Below are 19,192 nucleotides of genomic sequence, written 5' to 3'. Positions count from 1 at the left end.
TGATTGCTGTAGCTAGGACTTCTAGAACTATGTTGAATAATAGTGGTGAAAGTGGACACCCTTGTCTTGTTCCTGATCTTAGGGGGAATGCTTTCAGTTTTTCACCATTGAGAATAATGTTTGCTGTAGGTTTATAATATATGCCCTTTACTGTGTTGAGGTAGGTTCCTTCTATGTCCATTTTTTGAAGAGTTTTAGTCATAAATGGGTGCTGAATTTTGTCAAAGGCTTTTTCTGCATCTATTGAGATAATCATATGGTTTTTATCTCTCAATTTGTTAATATGGTATATCACATTGATTGATTTGTATAGATTGAAGAATCCTTGCATCCCTGGAATAAACCCAACTTGATCATGGTGAGCTTTTTGATGTGTTGCTGAATTCTGTTTGCTAAAATTTTGTTGCGGATTTTTGCATCTATGTTCATCAATGATATTGGTCTGTAGTTTTCTGTTTTTGTGATGTCTTTGTCTGGTTTTCATATCAGGTGATGGTGGCCTCTTAGAATGAGTTTGGTAGTGTTCTTTCAGTTCAGTTCAGTTCAGTTCAGTTGCTCAGTCGTGTCCGACTCTTTGCAACCCCATGAATCACAGCACGCTAGGCCTCCCTGTCCATCACCAACTCCCGGAGTTCACTCAAACTCACGTCCATCGAGTCGGTGATGCCATCCAGCCATTTCATCCTCTGTCGTCCCCTTTTCTTCCTGCCCCCAATCCCTCCCACCATCAGAGTCTTTCCTAGTGAGTCAACTCTTCGCATGAGGTGGCCAAAGTATTGGAGTTTCAGCTTTAGCATCATTCCTTCCAAAGAACACCCAGGGCTGATCTCCTTCAGAATGGACTGGTTGGATCTCCTTGCAGTCCAAGGGACTCTCAAGAGTCTTCTCCAACACCACAGTTCAAAGGCATCAATTCTTTGGCACTTGGCTTTCTTCACAGTCCAACTCTCACATCCATACGTGACCACTGGAAAAACCATAGCCTTGACTGGATGGACCTTTGTTGGCAAAGTAATGTCTCTGCTTTTGAATATGCTATCTAGGTTGGTCATAGCTTTCCTTCCAAGGAGTAAGCATCTTTTAATTTCATGGCTGCAGTCACCATCTGCAGTGATTTTGGAGCCCCCCAAATTAAAGTCTGATACTGTTTCCACTGTTTCCCCATCTATTTCCCATGAAGTGATGGGACCGGATGCCATGATCTTCGTTTTCTGAATGTTGAGCTTTAAGCCAACTTTTTCACTCTCCACTTTCACTTTCATCAAGGCTTTTGAGTTCCTCTTCACTTTCTGCCATAAGGGTAGTGTCATCTGCATATCTGAGGTTATTGATATTTCTCCCGGCAATCTTGATTCCAGCTTGTGCTTCTTCCAGCCTAGTGTTTCTCATGATGTACTCTGCATATAAGTTAAATAAGCAGGGTGACAATATACAGCCTTGACGTACTCCTTTTCCTATTTGGAACCAGTCTGTTGTTCCTTTCTCTGCAGTTTTTTGAAGGAGTTTTAGAAGGATAGGCATTAGCTCTTCTCTAAATGTTGGATAGATTTCTCCTGTGAAGCCATCTGGTTCTGGGCTTCTGTTTTTTGGGAGATTTTTGATCACAGTTATCACAGTTTCAATTTCAGTGCTTATAATTGTATTGTTCATAATTTCTATTTCTTCCTGATTCAGTGTTGAAAGATTGAACTTTTCTAAGAATCTGTCCATTTCTCCCAGGTTATCCATTTTATTGCCATATAGTTGTTCATAATAGTCTCTTATAATCCTTTGTATTTCTGCATTGTCTGTTGTAACCGCTCCTGTTTGTTGATTTGATTCTTCTCTCTTTTTTTCCTGATGAGTCTGGCTAAAGGTTTGTCAATTTTGTTTATCTTCCCAAAGAACCCACTTTTGGTTTTATTAATCTTTACTATTGTTTCTTTCATTTCTTTTTCATTTATTTCTGCTCTGCTCTTTATGTTTTCTTTCCTTCTACTAATTTTGTGTTTTTTTGTTGTTGTTCTTTTTTTCCAGTTGTTTTAGGTGTAAAGTTAGGTTGTCTAGTCTGTTTTTCTTGTTTCTTGAGGTAGGATTATATTGCTATAAACATCCCTCTTAGAACTGCTTTTGCTGCATCCTATAGGTTTTGAGTTGTCATGTTTTCATTGTCATTTGTTTCTAGAAATTTTTTGATTTCCCTTTTGATTTCTTCAGTAACCTATTGGTTATCTAGCAACATATTATTTAATCTCCATGTGTTTGTGTTTCTTACAGTTTTTTCCTTGTAATTGATACCTAGTCTCATAGCATTGTGGTCAGTGAAGATGCTTGACATGATTTCAATTTTCTTAAATTTACTGAAGTTTGATTTGTGACCCAAGATGTGGTCTATCCTGGAGAATGTTCCATGTGTACTTGAGAAGAAGGTGTATTCTGCATTTGGATGGATTGTCATGAAGATATTAATGAGATCCATCTCATCTAATGTGTCATTTAAGACTTGTGTTTCCTTATTAATTTTCTGTTTTGATATGTCCATTGGTGTGAGTGGGGTGTTAAAGTCTCCTACTATTATTGTGTTACTGTTAATTTCTATTTTTATGTCTGTTAGTATTTGTCTTATGTATTGAGGTGCTCCTATATCATGAACCCCTTTTATTAATGTTGAGTTATTTTCTAATATAGATATGTCCCAAGGCTCTCTTACAAAATGCAGTGAAAACATGGGAACAGACCAAAATTTACACAAAATGGACAAACAAGTTGTGGAGCAATAATAAGGTCTTCTCAGGATGATTTAGGGTGTTTCTCTCTTTTCTACTCCTGTCTCTCACCTCCTTTTTTCTTTACTTTTTTAAACTTTTTATTTTGTATTGGCATATAGCTGATTAAAGGGCTTCCCCAGTGGCTCAGCATTAGAGAATCTGCCTGCAATGCAAGAGATGTGGGTTCAATCCCTGGGTCAGGAAGGTCCCCTGGAGGAGGGCATGGTAACCCACTCCAGTATTCTGGCCTGGAGAATCCCATGGATGGAGGAGCCTGGCTACAGTCCATAGGGTTGCAGAGTTGGACATGACTGAAGTGACTGAGCACACACATAGCCTAAATGTTGTGATAGTTTCAGGTGAACAGTGAAGGGACTCAGCCATATATATGTATCATAAAACCTCTTGGTAATGCCAATATTTTGTTAGGCCATAACCCCCATATTAGAAGCTTAGATTATGATACAGTAGTCCCAAGGGAATACACCCCAAGACTGCCAGTGGGTGCCTGAAACTGGGAATAGCACTGAAGCCTCTCTCTATATATATACTATGTTTTTTCCTATATACTATCCCTGTGAGAAAGTTTAATTTATAACTTAGGCAAAATAAGAGATTAACAATAATTAATTATAAAATAGAATAATTCTAAGAGTTTACTGTAAAAAATATTGTGTGAATGTGGTCTCTCTCTCAGAATATCTTATTGTAGTGTATTTACCTTTGCAAGGTTGTGAGATTATAAAATGCCTATGTGAAGAGAAGTAAAATGAATGACATAGGCATTCTATAAGTGTCATTGCTTTTTAAATGCCATATACTACCATGTCACAAGCTGTAAGAGAAGATCTGCCTAAGCATGAAACTCAAATCATGTCTGTGGTTAGACATTTGGGACCCTGTTCTGGACTTTTAATCACCTCCTTGCCGTCGTTGATCAGACAGCCAAGTGATAGAGTCATTCTGCCACCTAATTGCCACAACCAAGAGCTGTACCGGGAAGACAGCTGCCCAAAGACCCGAAAAGGGAAATTTTGGAATGAATACATTAGCAGTTCATTGATAATATTACATCAAGATAAAACAGGACAACTGGTCGGAATTCATTGCAGGTTCTTGTTTAACTAAATCTACTGTGTCGTGCCCACAGCTACATGCGAGCCCCAAGGCTGCCTTTTATGATGTGTGTTTTTTGAAAAGAAAGGAAGGGGGCTTCCCTGGTGGTCCATTGGTTAAGAGTCTGCCTGCCAATGCAAGGGACACAGGTTTGATCCCTGGCTCAGAAAGATCCCACATGCAGCTCAGCTCGTGTGCCACAACTATGCACCTGCACTTTTCCATACTATTCTGTCACTTGTTTCTTCATGACCATATACTGTGGGCCTCCTTCCAGTGTGCACATGGATCTGACTTACTTTTTGATTAAATATGGGATATTCTGTTCCATGTATGTATCATAATTTAATGTATTTAGCCACTCCTGTATTAATGGAAATGTGTGTTGTCGCTCTGATACTTTGACCACCTGACGCAAAGAGCTGACTCATTGGAAAAGATCCTGATGCTGGGAAAGATTGAGTGCAGGAGGAGAAGGGGAGACAGAGGATGAGAGGTTGGATGGCATCGTTGACTCAATGGACATGAGTTTGAGCAACCTCCGGGAGATGATGACAAGGAAGCCTGGGTGCTGCAGTCCATGGGGTTGCAGAGTCGGACATGACTAAGTGACTGAACAACAGCAATGTTGTAGTGTTTGTGTTTCCAAGTGAGACAAAATATGGAAGCCAAGCTATAGCTAGTGCAAATCTGTGAGCCATGAGCTTTAGGATCATTTTGAGACCTTTTCAAGTAACTTATTTAAACATAGTCTGTCCCATGAACTGCTTTGTGAAGATGATGAACTGGTATGATGTAAATTTCCATCCAATAAGCTGTTATTTGAATTGGAAAATAATATTTTTGTATTTCATGGTAATTTAACACTTCAGATTTCCCCAGATATAATTTAGATAATGTATTGCTCAAAAATTTTGAGCTCAAAATTAAAAAGAGGGGTCTGACTTTGATATTGTTTTTAAGCATCATTTGTGAGTGGGGATGATTTTGAGGACTAAATGAACTAATATTTTGTTCCTGCATGTTTAATTCATGCATAATATTATGCATCTTGGACAGTGCATGCTGCTAAGTCGCCTCAGTCGTGTCCGACTCTGTGCGACCCCATAGACAGCAGCCCACCAGGCTCCCCCATCCCTGGGATTCTCCAGGCAAGAACACTGGAGTGGGTTGCCATTTTCTTCTCCAATGCATGAAAGTGAAAAGTGAAAGTGAAGTTGCTCAGTCATGTCTGACTCTTAGCGACCCCATGGACTGCAGCCTACCAGGCTCCTCCATCCATGGGATTTTCCAAGCAAGAGTACTGGAGTGGGGTGCCATTGCCTTCTCCGTGGACAGTGCATGGTACGTAGTAAATATTCCTTATAGTCATTCATTGGCAAGTATTTATTGAGCCCCTACTACAAGCAAGGCAATGTGCTCGGCACTAGGGTTTTAGTGATAGAAAAGGCAGTTGCCCTTCTTCCTTAAATGTAGTTTATATTCCTTCTAATAGGAGAGCTAGACATTAAGCAAATTATTGCAAAATAATTATTTATTTCACTTATGATTCTGGTTTATAGATTTTGGGGGAGTTTCTATAGAAATGATATCATGTGCATATATTGGCAGTTTAATTTCTTCTTTTCTGATCCTCATATCCTTCGTCTCTCTTTTTTGTCATCTTGTACTGGGTAAAATCTTCAGTACAGTTAATTAGAAATTTAAAAATGGGCATCTTTCTCTTGTTTTCAACTTTATGAGAATACTTCCAGAGTTTTTCCATTTTTTGGATGATGATTAATCATGGATTCATCAGATTTGGGAAGTTTTCTTGCACTCCAGATTTACTAAGACTCTTTATAATCTGTACTGAGTTTTCTCAAATGTTTTTGCATCTATTTGAATCACAGATTTCTCTCTTAATCTGTTAATGTAAATTTAGCAAGGTGGTTACTAATATTAAAGTACAAAGATCAGTTTCTTTACTATAAACCAATAGGAAACAACTAGAAAACATACTTAAAATGAAGATGTTATTTAAACTAAAATCAGAGAATGTGTAGTAACTAGGCATATATCTAACAAAAATTGTTCAAGACTTCTTGAAAATTAAAAAAAAATTGGTTAAGAAATAATAAGAAAACATAAATAAATAGAAACATATTATATTCAAGGGTAGGAAGTCTTTAATATCTTTAAAAATATCAGTTTTCACAAATGAATCTTCAGAATCAATGAAATTCTAATTAGATTCCAGACTTTTATGGAGAAACTTGATGATTATAATGTTTGTATGTCAGAGTTAAGAGTCAGAAACATTCAAGATACTTATGAAGATGACCAAAGAGGGGAGAATTGCCCTACTAGATACCAAGACTTGCTATGAAACTGTAGTTGTTAAGATGTTATGTTGGTGGCTTAGGGATAGAGAAATTGAACAATGGAATGGGATAGAAAGTCCAGAATTGAACCACACATGTATGGGACTTTGATATATGCCATAGATGGCATAGCAGATCCGTGGAGAAAGGAGAGACTGTTAAGTAAATGGAGCTAGAAAATTTATTATCCATTTCAAAAAAGATTCATTTTTTCCCTATCTCATACCAAATATAAAATCACCTCCAGATGAGTAAAGGACTTAAATGCTAAACATAAGACTTAAAACTTTTAATAGAAACATATAGAGAAATATCTTTTAGACCTTTTGGTAGGGGAGGATTTCTTCTTGATATATAAGGCATTGAGATGTTTGATAATGTTAAAATTTAAAGTATTGCTCATCATTTTTAAATAAGAAAATGAGACGTTACAAATGGAGGAAGACATTGTATAGTAAAACGTGTCAAGAATATATGTACAAGTTAAGAATAATGCAAACAATCCAATGCAACAATGGGTAAGAGACATGAACTGACATCAAAGAATAAACACGTATGGCCAATAAACATGTGAGGAGATTCAGTTTCATTGGTTGATATTGAAATAAAAATGTAAAAAATCAGCAATATATGCTTTCTCACTCCCAGTAGATTGGCATCTAAAATATCCCAAAATGCCAAGCATTAGAGAGGATGTAGGTGCCCAAGATCTCTTACCTATTGTTAGTAGGAGTATAAACTAGTGAGGGCTGATATTACCTCTGAGTGCTGAACATCCACATACTTTGAGATCCATCAGTTTATGCCCAAGATAAATTGTTGAACTTGTACCACAGGAGGGTATGTTCATAGCAGCATTGTTTGAAATAGCAAAGTCTTGCAATAACCCAAAGTTCCCATTAGTGGAGGTTTGGAAAATAAATTGTAACGAACAATAGAATATTATTTTGTAGTTAAAATGAGTAACTACTGTAGTGTTTAACAATATAGTTGAGGCTTAGCAATAAGTGAAAACAGTAAGTATCAAAATATTACATATGACATAATGGCTTTTGCAACAGTTGAACTCAACTAATACACACATACACATACTTTTAAGAAATATATATGTGTATATATATATTAATAGATAAACAGACATGTATATGTGTGTGCAATACAGTCTTAAAAGGAGAACAAGGGAATGATGACACAGGATTTAAAGTAGGAGCAGTTATTTAAAAATAATTAACTGAATAAAGTGAGCCATGAATAAAGTGAGCTGCAGATGGTGATTGCAGCCATGAATTTAAAAGATGCTTACTCCTTGGAAGAGAAGTTATGACCAACCTAGTCAGTGTATTAAAAAGCAGAGCCATTACTTTGCCAACAAAGGTCTGTCTAGTCAAAGCTATGGGTTTTCTAGTAGTCATGTATGGATGTGAGAATTGGACTATAAAGAAAGCTGAGCACTGAAGAATTGATGCTTTTGACCTGTGGTGTTGGAGAAGACTCTTGAGAGTCCCTTGAACTGCAAGGAGATCCAACCAGTCCATCCTAAAGGAAATCAGTCCTGAATGTTCATTGGAAGGACTGATGCTAAAGCTGAAACTCCAGTACTTGGCCCCCTGCTGCAAAGAACTGACTTATTTGAAAAGACCCTGATGCTGGGAAAGATTGAAGGCGGGAGGAGAAGGGGACTACAAAGGATGAGATGGTTGGATGGCATCACCGACTCAATGGACATGAGTTTGAGTAAACTCCGGGAGTTGCTGATGGATAGGGAGGTCTGGCATGCTGCAGTCCATGGGGTCGCAAAGAGTTGGACATGACTGAGCAACGGAACTGAACTGAAAGTGAGCCATACACGGGCCAATGATGAGTGCATGTCATGAAAACAGGAATTAGAGATAAATGATAATATAGTAATTCTTTAAGAGATGGGAATACCAGACAACTTTACCTGCCTCCTGTGAAACCTGTATGCAGGTCAAGAAGCAACAGTTAGAACTAGACGTGGAACAATGGACTTGTTCCAAGTTGGGAAAGGAGTGCATCAAGGCTGTATATTGTCACCGTGCTTCTTTAACTTATATGCAGAGTACATTGTGGGAAATGCCAGGCTGGATGAAGCACAGCTGGAATCAAGATTGCTGGGAGAAATATCAATAACCTTAGATATGCCGATGACACCACCCTCATGGTAGAAAGCGAAAAAGAACTAAAGAGCCTCTTGATGAAGGTGAAAGAGGAGAGTGAACAAGCTGGCTTAAAACTCAACATTTAAAAGACAAAGATCATGGCATCTGGTCCCATCACTTCATGGCAAATAGATGGGGAAACAAAGGAAACAGTGACAGACTTGATTTTCTTGGGCTCCAAAATTACCATGAATGGTGACTGCAGCCATGAAATTAAAATACACTTGCTTCTTGAAAGAAAAGCTGTGACCAACCTGCTGCTGCTGCTGATGCTAAGTCGCTTCAGTCATGTCCGACTCTGTGCGACCCCATACACGGCAGCCCACCAGGCTCCCCTGTCCCTGGGATTCTCCAGGCAAGAATTCTGGAGTGGGTTGCCATTTCCTCCTCCAATGCATGAAAGTGAAAAGTGAAAGTGAAGTCGCTCAGTCATGTCTGACTCTTAGCGACCCCATAGACAGCAGCCCACCAGGCTCCTCCATCCATGGGATTTTCTAGGCAAGAGTACTGGAGTGGGGTGCCATTGCCTTCTCCGGTGACCAACCTAGAGAGCATATTAAAAAGGAGAGACATTGCTTTGCTGACAAAAGTCTGTCTTGTCAAAGCTATGTTTTTTTCCAGTAGTCATGTATGGATGTGAGAGTTGGACCATAAAGAAGGCTGAGCACTGAAGAATTGATGCTTTTGAACTGTGGTGTTGGAGAAGATTCTTGGGAGTCCATCAAACTGCAAGGAGATCAAACCAGTCAATCCTAAAGGAAATGAGTCCTGAATATGCATTGGCAGGGCTGATGCTTAAGCTGAAACTCCAATACTTTGGCCACCTGATGCGAAGAGCCGACTTGTTAGAAAAGACTCTGATGCTGGGAAAGATTGAAGGCTGGAGGAGAAGGGGACGACAGAGGATAAGATGGTTGGATGGCATCATGGACTCAATGGACATAAGTTTGAGCAAGCTCTGGGAGTTGGTGAAGGACAGGGAAGCCCGGCATGGTGCAGTCCATGGGGTTGCAAAGATTCAGACACAACTGAGTGACTGGACAACAACAGCAAGTAGAAAATGATAATAATAATGGTAGTAATAGTAATAATAATAAATTTTAAGAAGTTCAGCAAAAGAAAAATGTGGGGTATCTGGAAAGTATTTAATTGCTATATCTGATCTCCAGGAAGGGTTCAGTAAGGAAGAGACTATTGTACTTAGCTTGAGGGATGTATAGTACCTAGTCAGGTGACAGGGTCAAGGAAGAAGACTTCATCCAGAGAGAACAGCTTGGGTCAAGGCCTTAGAGTAGGGAAGAAGTGAAGTAAGTTCAAAGGCTTGCAATGTAATGGTGTGGCTGAGTACAGAGGAAAAAAGGGACAGAATATATAAGATGATGCAGAGAGGTAGGTGGCTTGGGACTGCCTCTTTCTAAGCATTTTAAAGGATTTTGGTTTTATCCTAGAATAGCAGGAAATTGTACAAAGAATTTATACAGAATTTGGTTTGGTTTTTCTTTGCTCACACCTTTGTTTCTTTGGGGTTAATACCTAGATTGCAAGGTACATCGAAATATATTCACGTTTCAAAATTTGGAGTATATACTGCCAAGTTACCCTCAAGAAAACTTGTAAAATTTACTATTCCTCCTGCAATGTGTGATGTAGCTTAATTATACAAACTCCAGTGTTGGGCAGTAAACATTTAAAATATTTCCAATATAGATGGATAGTGACATGATTGCTGCTTTGTGTCTATTTTATTGTGAATATTGAAGTTTACACATGTATATATGCAGTTTTTCAGATTGTGTTTCAAAATATTAAAAATATTTTTATCAGTATTAAAATTTTTTTTATCCTAATACATTTTCTGTTATTTCCAAAGAGGATTATAGCATTTTAGTCAAATGATTAAGCTAAACAGGTTGTTCAACTTAGAGAAAATGTGAGTCATTACCAAGTAAAATCTCAAGAAGTTTGAAGTAATTGAGCTGGTAGCTTACTTTTTTCAGAGTCTATAAAAAATTAAATTTTCCAAAAATTTTCTCAGTTTGTTGTTTCTTGCATCCTACTCCTTCTCTCTGGGTGTTCTTTTCTTCTTACTGAATTCATTATTTAATGACTTTTTCAATATGAGTGTGTGGGCGATGCATTTCTTAATCTTTGTATGTCTGAAACGTCTTTATTTTGCACTTATTCTTATATGATGGATTTGTTCCCCTCAATCCTTAGACGCTGTTTCTCCAATATCTTCTGATATTTATTGTCTTCTGGTGTCTGTTGTGTGCTATCAATCCTATAGTCAGTCAAAAAATCATTTTGTCTTTGGTATTTGGTAGCTTTTAAGATTTTATCTTTATCTTGGGTTGTATGAATTTCACCGTAGTCTGTTTAGTTTTACTTACGCCACTTGGCATTCATTGACTCAGAGAAGGCAATGGCAACCCACTCCAGTACCCTTGCCTGGAAAATCCCATGGACAAATACTTTAAAACTCATGTCTTTCTTCAGTCTTAGCAAATCTACAGCCCCTGAAATATTGCTTCTTTGCCATTCTCTCCATTTTTCTTTTTAAAATTCTTCAACCTCCCTTTGACTTATGTTAGCATCCCTTTATTTGTCCTCTATCTTTCTTCACTCTTTTTTCATGTTTTGCGTCTCTGTCTGGCTTTGGTGCATTCTGAGCAGGCTCCTTGCTACTTTCTTATAATTCACTGATTTTATCTTCAATCATGTTTAGAGTTTGTCAGATCTACTAAGAGAATTGTAGCTTATTTTTAGGATTTCTAATTTTTTTCTCTTAACCGCTTATTCTTTATTTTAACCTCTACTTAAAAAAAAATAGAGTTCTCGTGATGGATGTTAATCTATCTTTCATTTTTGAGTACCTAATACGTATGTATTTTAAGCTCAATTGATCTGAGGCCATACATGTGAGTTGAAGGAAAGCTGGCAGTAGTAAGAATAGAAGCCACAGGAGTCCAGGCTCATGTAATTTACTTCTGACTTTAGGACCATTAGGCTTGATGTCTACATATTCCTTCCCCTCCAAGATAGCGTCCTGCCTGTGTGCCCACGTCTGGGGCTTGGTGTTCGTAATGGGCTGCCCAGATTGCCTGGTCCCCCAGTGGCCCCTGCTTAGGCATGTCGTGTCTACTGGAGCCCAGTAGCAAGCTGGCAGGTCCTTCTTAAAGCAGGAATGATTGTGTTGGAACAGGACATGACTTTGCTCTCGATTCCTAGGAGGTCATTCTGTGACTCCCCTATTAGGGTTTGACAGAGGCTTCATGGCCCAGATTATCTATCACAGATACTTTGCATACCTTTAGAACTGCCAAGTCATAAGGCTCAAGGGCAGAGTACCTGGGACCAGCTGCAGAACTTTCCCGTGCTCTGGAGCACACTCAAAGCACATAGCCTTACCGGTGGTTTCGTAAAATGGGAATAGTACTTTCAGATGTGGTAGAAGTTGCCTCCAAAATCCAGAGGCCCCGAACTTGAGAGGTAGAGGTGGCACTGTAGAGTGACGGACCACATCTGGCTCACTCTGTAAGCTTTTTGCTACTGGGCTCTCACTGCATATTCAGTTTTGTACTGATGAGCATTGTAAAGCCTTGTTGTGTTGTTACATCTCTAGTCTTATTGAGCAACATCCCTGTGGTTTAACTTAAAAACCATAATGTGAGCAGCTCTCTGAATTCATCCAAATCTCTGTTAAAAGGGATGATTCATAGTGTAGTTTCTCGAAGTGGGATCATGCACCTTGTAGTATGCAAGGAAGCTTCAGCACATGTTTTAAAATTTTGATAAGAATTTCCTTTGTTGTTTATCTGGATAGATGTGACGCCAGCATAGCCAGACTCTCTGCCGAGCACAAAACAACCTATGAGGGCCTCCAGCACTTGAACAAAGAACAGCAAGCTGCCAAACTTATCTTGGAAACAAAAATCAAAGACGCAGAGGGACAGGTATGACCTGTTTCAGGTAGCTTTTTTTTTAGGTAGCTTTTTGAAAGTGGGTATTTGTTCTTATCTAAGAATAACATGGGTTTAATTATTTCCTGCAGGAGAAACTAGTCAGGGCACTCAGCATAAGCATCCCTCTTCTTCCTCCTCCTTCTATTTCACTGGAGTGGCCCTTTGTAAGAATGCAACCAAAATGCCAAGATTGTCAGTACACTCCTAATTTTAAGTATTCTTTTCCCTCATTCTTCAAACAATATGTTCCAGAAATTCTAACTTATATTTCCAAAACCATGTCTTAGACAGGTAAGTGATAAAAGTGTTGTTTTACAGGCTTTTACAGGCCACTAATCCCAATTTTGGATTCAGGAGATAGTTTATTCATAGGATTTATGGGCTGCCTCATCACATAGTTTGTATATGGGAAAAGATTAGAACAAAGCTAGAGGGTTGCTAGCTTATAAATTTCAGAGTATTCTACCTTGCAATTCACAGGTTAATTTCTTAAAGCAGAATTCTTGGCATTTCACAGTTTGTTTTTTGGCTACTTAGAAGTTTTCCTTTGCCGTAATGGGGCCTGTCTTCTAGGACTTTCTCTACAATGTCTGTTTTACTTGCTGTTCTGCATTTGAAGAGAGACCACTCCAGTATTCTTGCCTGGAGAATTGCACTTCATGGTTTTATAATAATTAATTTTTTTACAGAAACAGCTTTGGATCCTTATTGGAGGCAGCTGGGACACAAATATGTCTAATCCAATAAATTGACTAGGTACCCCCTTTTATTAGAATGAAAAAAAAAAAAGTGTTAGTCTCTCAATCATGTCTGACTTTTTGTGACCCCATGGACTGTAGCCCACCAGGCTTCTCTGTCCATGGGGATGCTGCAGGCAAGAATGTTGGAGTGGTTTGCTATACCCGCTCCAGGGGATCTTTCTAACTCAGGGATTGAACCTGCATCTCTTACATGCCAATGCCAACAACATTGGCAGGTGGGTTCTTTACCACTAGCCCCACCTGGGAAGCCGAAAAATTATGTTTCCTGATAACTTAACCTGCATCTGGAGGTAAATCTGAGACCTAATAGGTTTTGTAAGTGATAAGAATTCCATCCTTTATGACTAGTAGCCACACTAACGGTAGAAATTCCAAGGTAAAAATGACTTCTATTTTATGCCAGCAGGTGGAAGTCTTGGTCCTGGGCAGGAGCTGGGCTTGCTCAACACAGACCTGTAGTTGAGTGCTCACTACATGATGAATATTTTGGCAGTGCTGCTGGTCTTGATATTTTTTTTGGCTATGTCCTGCAGCTTGTTGGGATCTCAGTTCCCTGACCAAAGATTGAACCTGGACCACAGCAGTGAAAGCCCAGAATCTTAACCACTAGGCCACCAGGAAACGCCCCTGGTCTTGACTTTTGATGGGTGTGTGTAAAAGAAATGGAAGTAGAGAGATTAGGTGGACTCCTAAATGAATTTATTACATTAGATTGAATTTAATGCCATGGAGGAGAATACATGTCACTAATGTTTTTTGAAATTAGCTCTGAAAAGGTTTGATATGGTATTTACAAGCGAAGTTTCTTTTCCAGATCTCTCAGCTTTTAAACAGAGTGGACTTGTCAATATCAGAACAAAGCACCAAACTGAAGATGTCCCACAGAGATAGTAACCACCAGCTTCAGCTTTTGGATACTAAGTGAGTAATCAACTTAGAAAAATCTGTTATGGTTGATGTTCTTTATACTACAGTTTTTTCCCTTTTGATTTTTATTTATTGTACAAAGTGAAAACCATAATGGAAGTTCACAGGGAAAGTTTCCTTGTAGCCTGTTACCACTTTACCTTGCTAATTATTGTTTTTAGTGACTGGATAATAATCCATCTATTCATCCAATAAATATTTCTGGGCCTAGATGAACATGGCCTGGGTGCTGAGAATCTGAAGAAGAACAGGCTTTGTTTTTATCCCTGGGGAGCTGATAGTCTAGGGAGTTGATGAATGTTAATGGAATAATCACTTAAATGAGTGCATGCTATGTTATTACTAAATGGTGATACATGTTTTGAAGGAAAGATACATGGTTGCGGCAGGCTGATTAATGGTTCCTGCAAATATCACCATGTTCTAATTCCCGTGAATATGTTATGGCATTGTTGTTGTTCCATCACTCAATCATTCCAACTCTTTGTGACCCCATGGACTGCAGCATGCCAGGCTTCCCTGTTCTTCACCGTCTCCCAGAGCTTGCTCAAACTCATGTCCATTGAGTCGGTGTTGTCATTCAACCATCTCATCCTCTGTCGTCCCCTTCTCCTGCCTTCAATCTTTCCCAGCATCAGGGTCTTTTCCAGTGAGTCAGTTCTTCACATCAGGTGGCCAAAGAAACTTCAGTTTTAGCATCAGTCCTTCCAGTGACTATTTAGGATTGATTTCCTTTAGAATCGACTGGTTTGATCTCCTTGCAGTTGTAGGGACTCTCAAGAGTCTTCTCCAACACCACAGTTTGAAAGCATCAATTCTTTGCAGTCAGCTTCTTTATGGTCCAACTCTCACATCGATACATGACTACTGGAAAAATCATAGCTTTGTCTATACAGACCTTTGTCAGCAAAGTAATGTCTCTGCTTTTTAATATGCTGTCTAGTTTTGTCATAGCTTTTCTTCCAAGGAGCAAGCGTCTTTTAATTTCATGGCTGCAGTCACCATCTGCAGTGATTTTGGAGCCCAAGAAAATCAAGTCTGTCACTGTTTCCTTTGTTTCCCCATCTATTTGCCATGAAGTGGTGGATCAGATGCCGTGATCTTTGTTTTTTAAATGTTGAGTTTTAAGCCAGCTTTTTCACTCTCCTCTTTCACTTTCATCAAGAGGCTCTTTAGTTCTTCTTTACTTTCTGCCATAAGTGTGGTGTCATCTGCCTATCTGAGGTTATTGATATTTCTCCCAGCAATCTTGATTCCAGCTTGTGCTTCCTCCAGCCCAGCATTTCACATGATGTACTCTGCATATAAGTTAAATAAGCAGGGTGACAATATACAGCCTTGACATACTCCTTTTCCTATTTGGAACCAGTCTGTTGTTCCATGTCCAGTTCTAACTGTTGCTTCCTGACCTGCATACAGATTTCTCAAGAGGCAGGTCAAGTGGTCTGATATTTCCATCTCTTTAAAAATTTTCCACAGTTTGTTGTGAATCACACAGTCAAAGGCTTTAGCATTACCAATGAAGCAGAAGTAGATTTTTTTCTGGAATTCTCTTGCTTTTTCTATGATCCAGCGAATGTTGGCAATTTGATCTCTGGTTCCTTTGCCTTTCCTAAATCCAGCTTGATCACCTGGAAATTCTCAGTTCACGTACTGATGAAGCCTAGCTTGGAGAATTTTGAGCATTATTTTGCTAGTATGTGAAATGAGTGCAATTGTGTAGTAGTTTGTACGTTCTTTGCCATTGCCCTTCTTTGGGATTGAAATGAAAACTGACCTTTTCCAGTCCTGTGGCCGCTGCTGAGTTATGGCACATTAAATGGCAAATAGAAACTTTGCAAATGTGATTAAATTAAGATGAGTAATGTCATCTGTATCATCATTATTGATGTAATCTTTGGAGTCCCTGTAAAACGGAGGCAGGAGGGTCAGAATCAGGAGAGAAGGCTATGTGACAATGAAAGCGGAGATTGTAGTGTGATGTGCTTTGAAGGTGGGGAAGGGGGCCACAAGCCATGGAAGACAGGCAGTCACTAGAAGCTGAAAAAAGCAAGGGAATGATTCTCCCCTCAGAGCCTTCAGAAGGGACTGCCTCCGCTCACGCCCCAACTTTAGTCCAGTGAGACTGAATTTAGACTTCTGGCCTTCAGAACCAAAAGGGAATAAATGTGTTGTTTTAAGCCACCAAGTGTATGGTGATTTGTCACAACAGCTGGGGGAAACGAATACAGTAATGCTGCTGGGGTGAGTGACAGAGGCCTGGTTGTAGGGCCTTCCTGAGCAGGTGGTGTTCTGAGTGAGAGCTGAAGAATGAATGGCATTCACTAGCCCTTGGACTACAAGGAGATCAAACCCATCAATCCTAAAGGAAATCAGTCCTGAATATTCATTGTAAGGACTGATGCTGAAGCTGAAGCTCCAGTACTTTGGCCATCTGAAGTGAAGAGCCAGCTCATTGGAAAAGACCCTGATGCTGGGAAGGATTGAAGGCAAAAGGAGAAGGGGGGTGGCAGAGGAGGAGATGGTTAGACAGCATCATCAATCCAATGGACGGAGTTTAAGCAAACTCCAGGAAACAGTGGAGGACATAGGAGCCTGGCATGCTTCAGTCCATAGGGTCGCAAAGAGTTGGGTTTGGCTTAGCGGCTGAACAACAAAGTAAACAGTGCGGTGAGGACCCCGGAGATGGAAGAGCCTGTCGTGCGAGAAGTGTGACGTGAGGGATACGCACAGTGCACAAGGGGCTGGGACAGAGCCTGAGGGTGGGGAGTGGGGATAGAGGGGAGGCAGGCCAGCGCACAGGACTTCACACAGTCAGGACTTGCTGTTTCTTTCCCTAGAGCAATAAGAAGCCACCGAAGGATTTTAAGCAGGTAGGGTGATATAGTCAATTTATGTTATTTTTTTAAATGGTCTTGATTGCAGCTGGAAGATGGATCACAGGCGCTGAAGCCGAGTTGTGGCTTGGGGGCACTGTAGGCGTTTAGATGAGAGAGGTCTGTGCAGGGGGGAAGCTGAGCTGTCTCGTTAGGACACTGTGTGGTGTTACACTTTGCATTGTGTTTCAGTGACACTTTAAACTGGATTTGCCCCCAGCGAAACTCATCTGCTGCTCTTCTGCTCAATCATAGAACCATATACTTTTCCCTGTCGTGAATCTTCATAAGCTTGGCAAATTTCCTGCCAAAGCAGAGCCCATAGTGACCATATATGTTTATTTATGTATGTTTGTATTTGACTATTACATTTGTTAGAAGCTGACTTTGTTAGAGATTTGTGACAATTTTTTATTATCATTATTATTTTTGTGGCCACACCATGAGGCATATGGTACCTTAGTTCCCTGACCAGGGGTCAGACCCCTTACCCCTGCAGTGGAAGCACAGAGTCTTAACCACTACACTGCCAGGGGAAGTCTCTGGAAATTTTAAATTAATCATTCTTCTGGTTCTTCTATCTCACTATCTCCATGCTTAATACCATTTCAAGGTCATTGATGATTTAACAGGAATTCCCTTACAGAAACTATGTTTCCTTTCCTCTAATTATCTGTACTTATATCATTCCTGAGTTATGTTACTCTTTCTCATAGATCCTACAAGCTTGCCAAGTGCAGAAAGATCTCCTGTCCCCTTCCTTCCATCGTACAGGAAGAAAATAAACATATTAGTTTTTTTTTTTTCTGTGAATTTTCTCCCTAGCAGATATTACTAGTCAGCAGACATGAACATCTTTATTTTTCTTCCTACAATTTAAAGTCCAGAAGTCTAGACACAAAGGCTGTTCACAGAGGAAAGGGTACTAAGCCTGGGGCCTGTGTGGGGGAGAAAGACAGATTAGAGACCCAAAGGTAGAACCCTGGTTGAATGAACTAGGGAAAAAATAAACAAAAACATTCTGCAGAGAATTCATAAAGAAACTTACCTGTCTTAGTCTTGATTCTGAGTAGAAGTGTAAAAGATATTCCTAAAAAATTCTAAACCACAGTACAACCTTTATGTGGATTTAGACTTAGAATTCACATTACCCAACCACTTTGAAGAAACCACAATAGATATTTTATCTTAGAATGATCTCTGGTAGTGGCCTAAGATGCTTGGCAGAAGCAAATACAAATATGCAGTCTTCAAGGCTCCCCGCAGGCAAATTAAGTTCTAAGGAACATAAATGAAAATCAGAAATTATAGACCAACACAAGGAAAAAAAGTCACATAAATAATAAAGTGAGAAGAAACAACAATAAGCAGAATCAGACTCCTAAGTACTGCATATATAGGAATTATTGGATAAAGTGGTTGTGTTGTGTATATATGTATGTATGTGAATGTGTGAGTATTCACACACACACTTTTTGAAAATATGACAAAGGAATAAGAGCTTACCAAAAATGAACAGTCAGGGGGATTTCCTGGTAGTCCAGTGTTTGGGGCCCTGTGCTCTTGTTGCTGAGGGCCTGGGTTCAATCCCTAGTTGGGGAACTAAAATCCCACAGGCCACATGGTGTGGCCAAAAAATAAAAAGTCAAAATTGACAACCAACCAAATTGGGCTTCTAGAAAATATAGTCACTGAAAGTAAAATGTAACTTCCCTGACCAAGGAGACCAACAGTGACCCAGGTGCCTTGGAGTCCAGCCTGTAACTCTACCTAGAAGTGGAACCTAGCCTATTACCCCACTTTATTGCTTAGCAGAGCCTTTGGCCTTGCCCTAGCAAGGAACCCAACAAACAACACTTCCTAAAAGCAGAACATGCCCTGTGACCCTACCTGACTAGGGAGCCCAGATAGCAATCCCACTCAACCACAAGCACAGCCTCCGGATTCACTTGACTTCACAGTACAGCTGGTGGCCCTGCCTGACCAGGGATTCTGGCCAGTGACCTTCCTTACCAGTGGTGCACAGCTAGCACCCTACCCAACTGTGGAGCCTAAGCCCTATCATGGGGGTCCAACCACCCTACCAGGGAACACAGTGACCCCACCTGACCAGAGGGAATGGCAGAGTTCAGTTAGTGGCTCCATTTGACTGTGCAGCCCAGCCAGCAGCCCTGCCTATGCTGAAAGTCCAGCCAGTAGAATGACATGACCATTGAGCCCAGTCAACAGTCTCCCTCCACCTGTACTTCAGAGCATGGGC

The 19,192-nt window shown here is 39.9% G+C and overlaps 1 protein-coding gene across 2 annotated transcripts in view; it reads left to right on the top strand.

Annotated features, from left to right (window-relative positions):
• The window catches only part of FAM81A (family with sequence similarity 81 member A), an 85,705-nt gene that overhangs the window by 55,285 nt on the left and 11,228 nt on the right, over positions 1-19,192 (top strand). For both annotated transcript variants that reach the window (XM_024998005.2, XM_024998006.2), the window contains exons 5-6: positions 12,230-12,359; positions 13,944-14,050. In XM_024998005.2, coding sequence (XP_024853773.1) covers positions 12,230-12,359; positions 13,944-14,050 — 237 coding nt within the window. The remainder of the gene's footprint in view (positions 1-12,229; positions 12,360-13,943; positions 14,051-19,192) is intronic.

This window comes from Bos taurus, chromosome 10 (genome assembly GCF_002263795.3).
Source record: "Bos taurus isolate L1 Dominette 01449 registration number 42190680 breed Hereford chromosome 10, ARS-UCD2.0, whole genome shotgun sequence".
In the NCBI taxonomy this organism is placed as follows: Eukaryota; Metazoa; Chordata; class Mammalia; order Artiodactyla; family Bovidae; genus Bos; species Bos taurus.
This window is presented reverse-complemented; position numbering and strand designations above follow the sequence as displayed.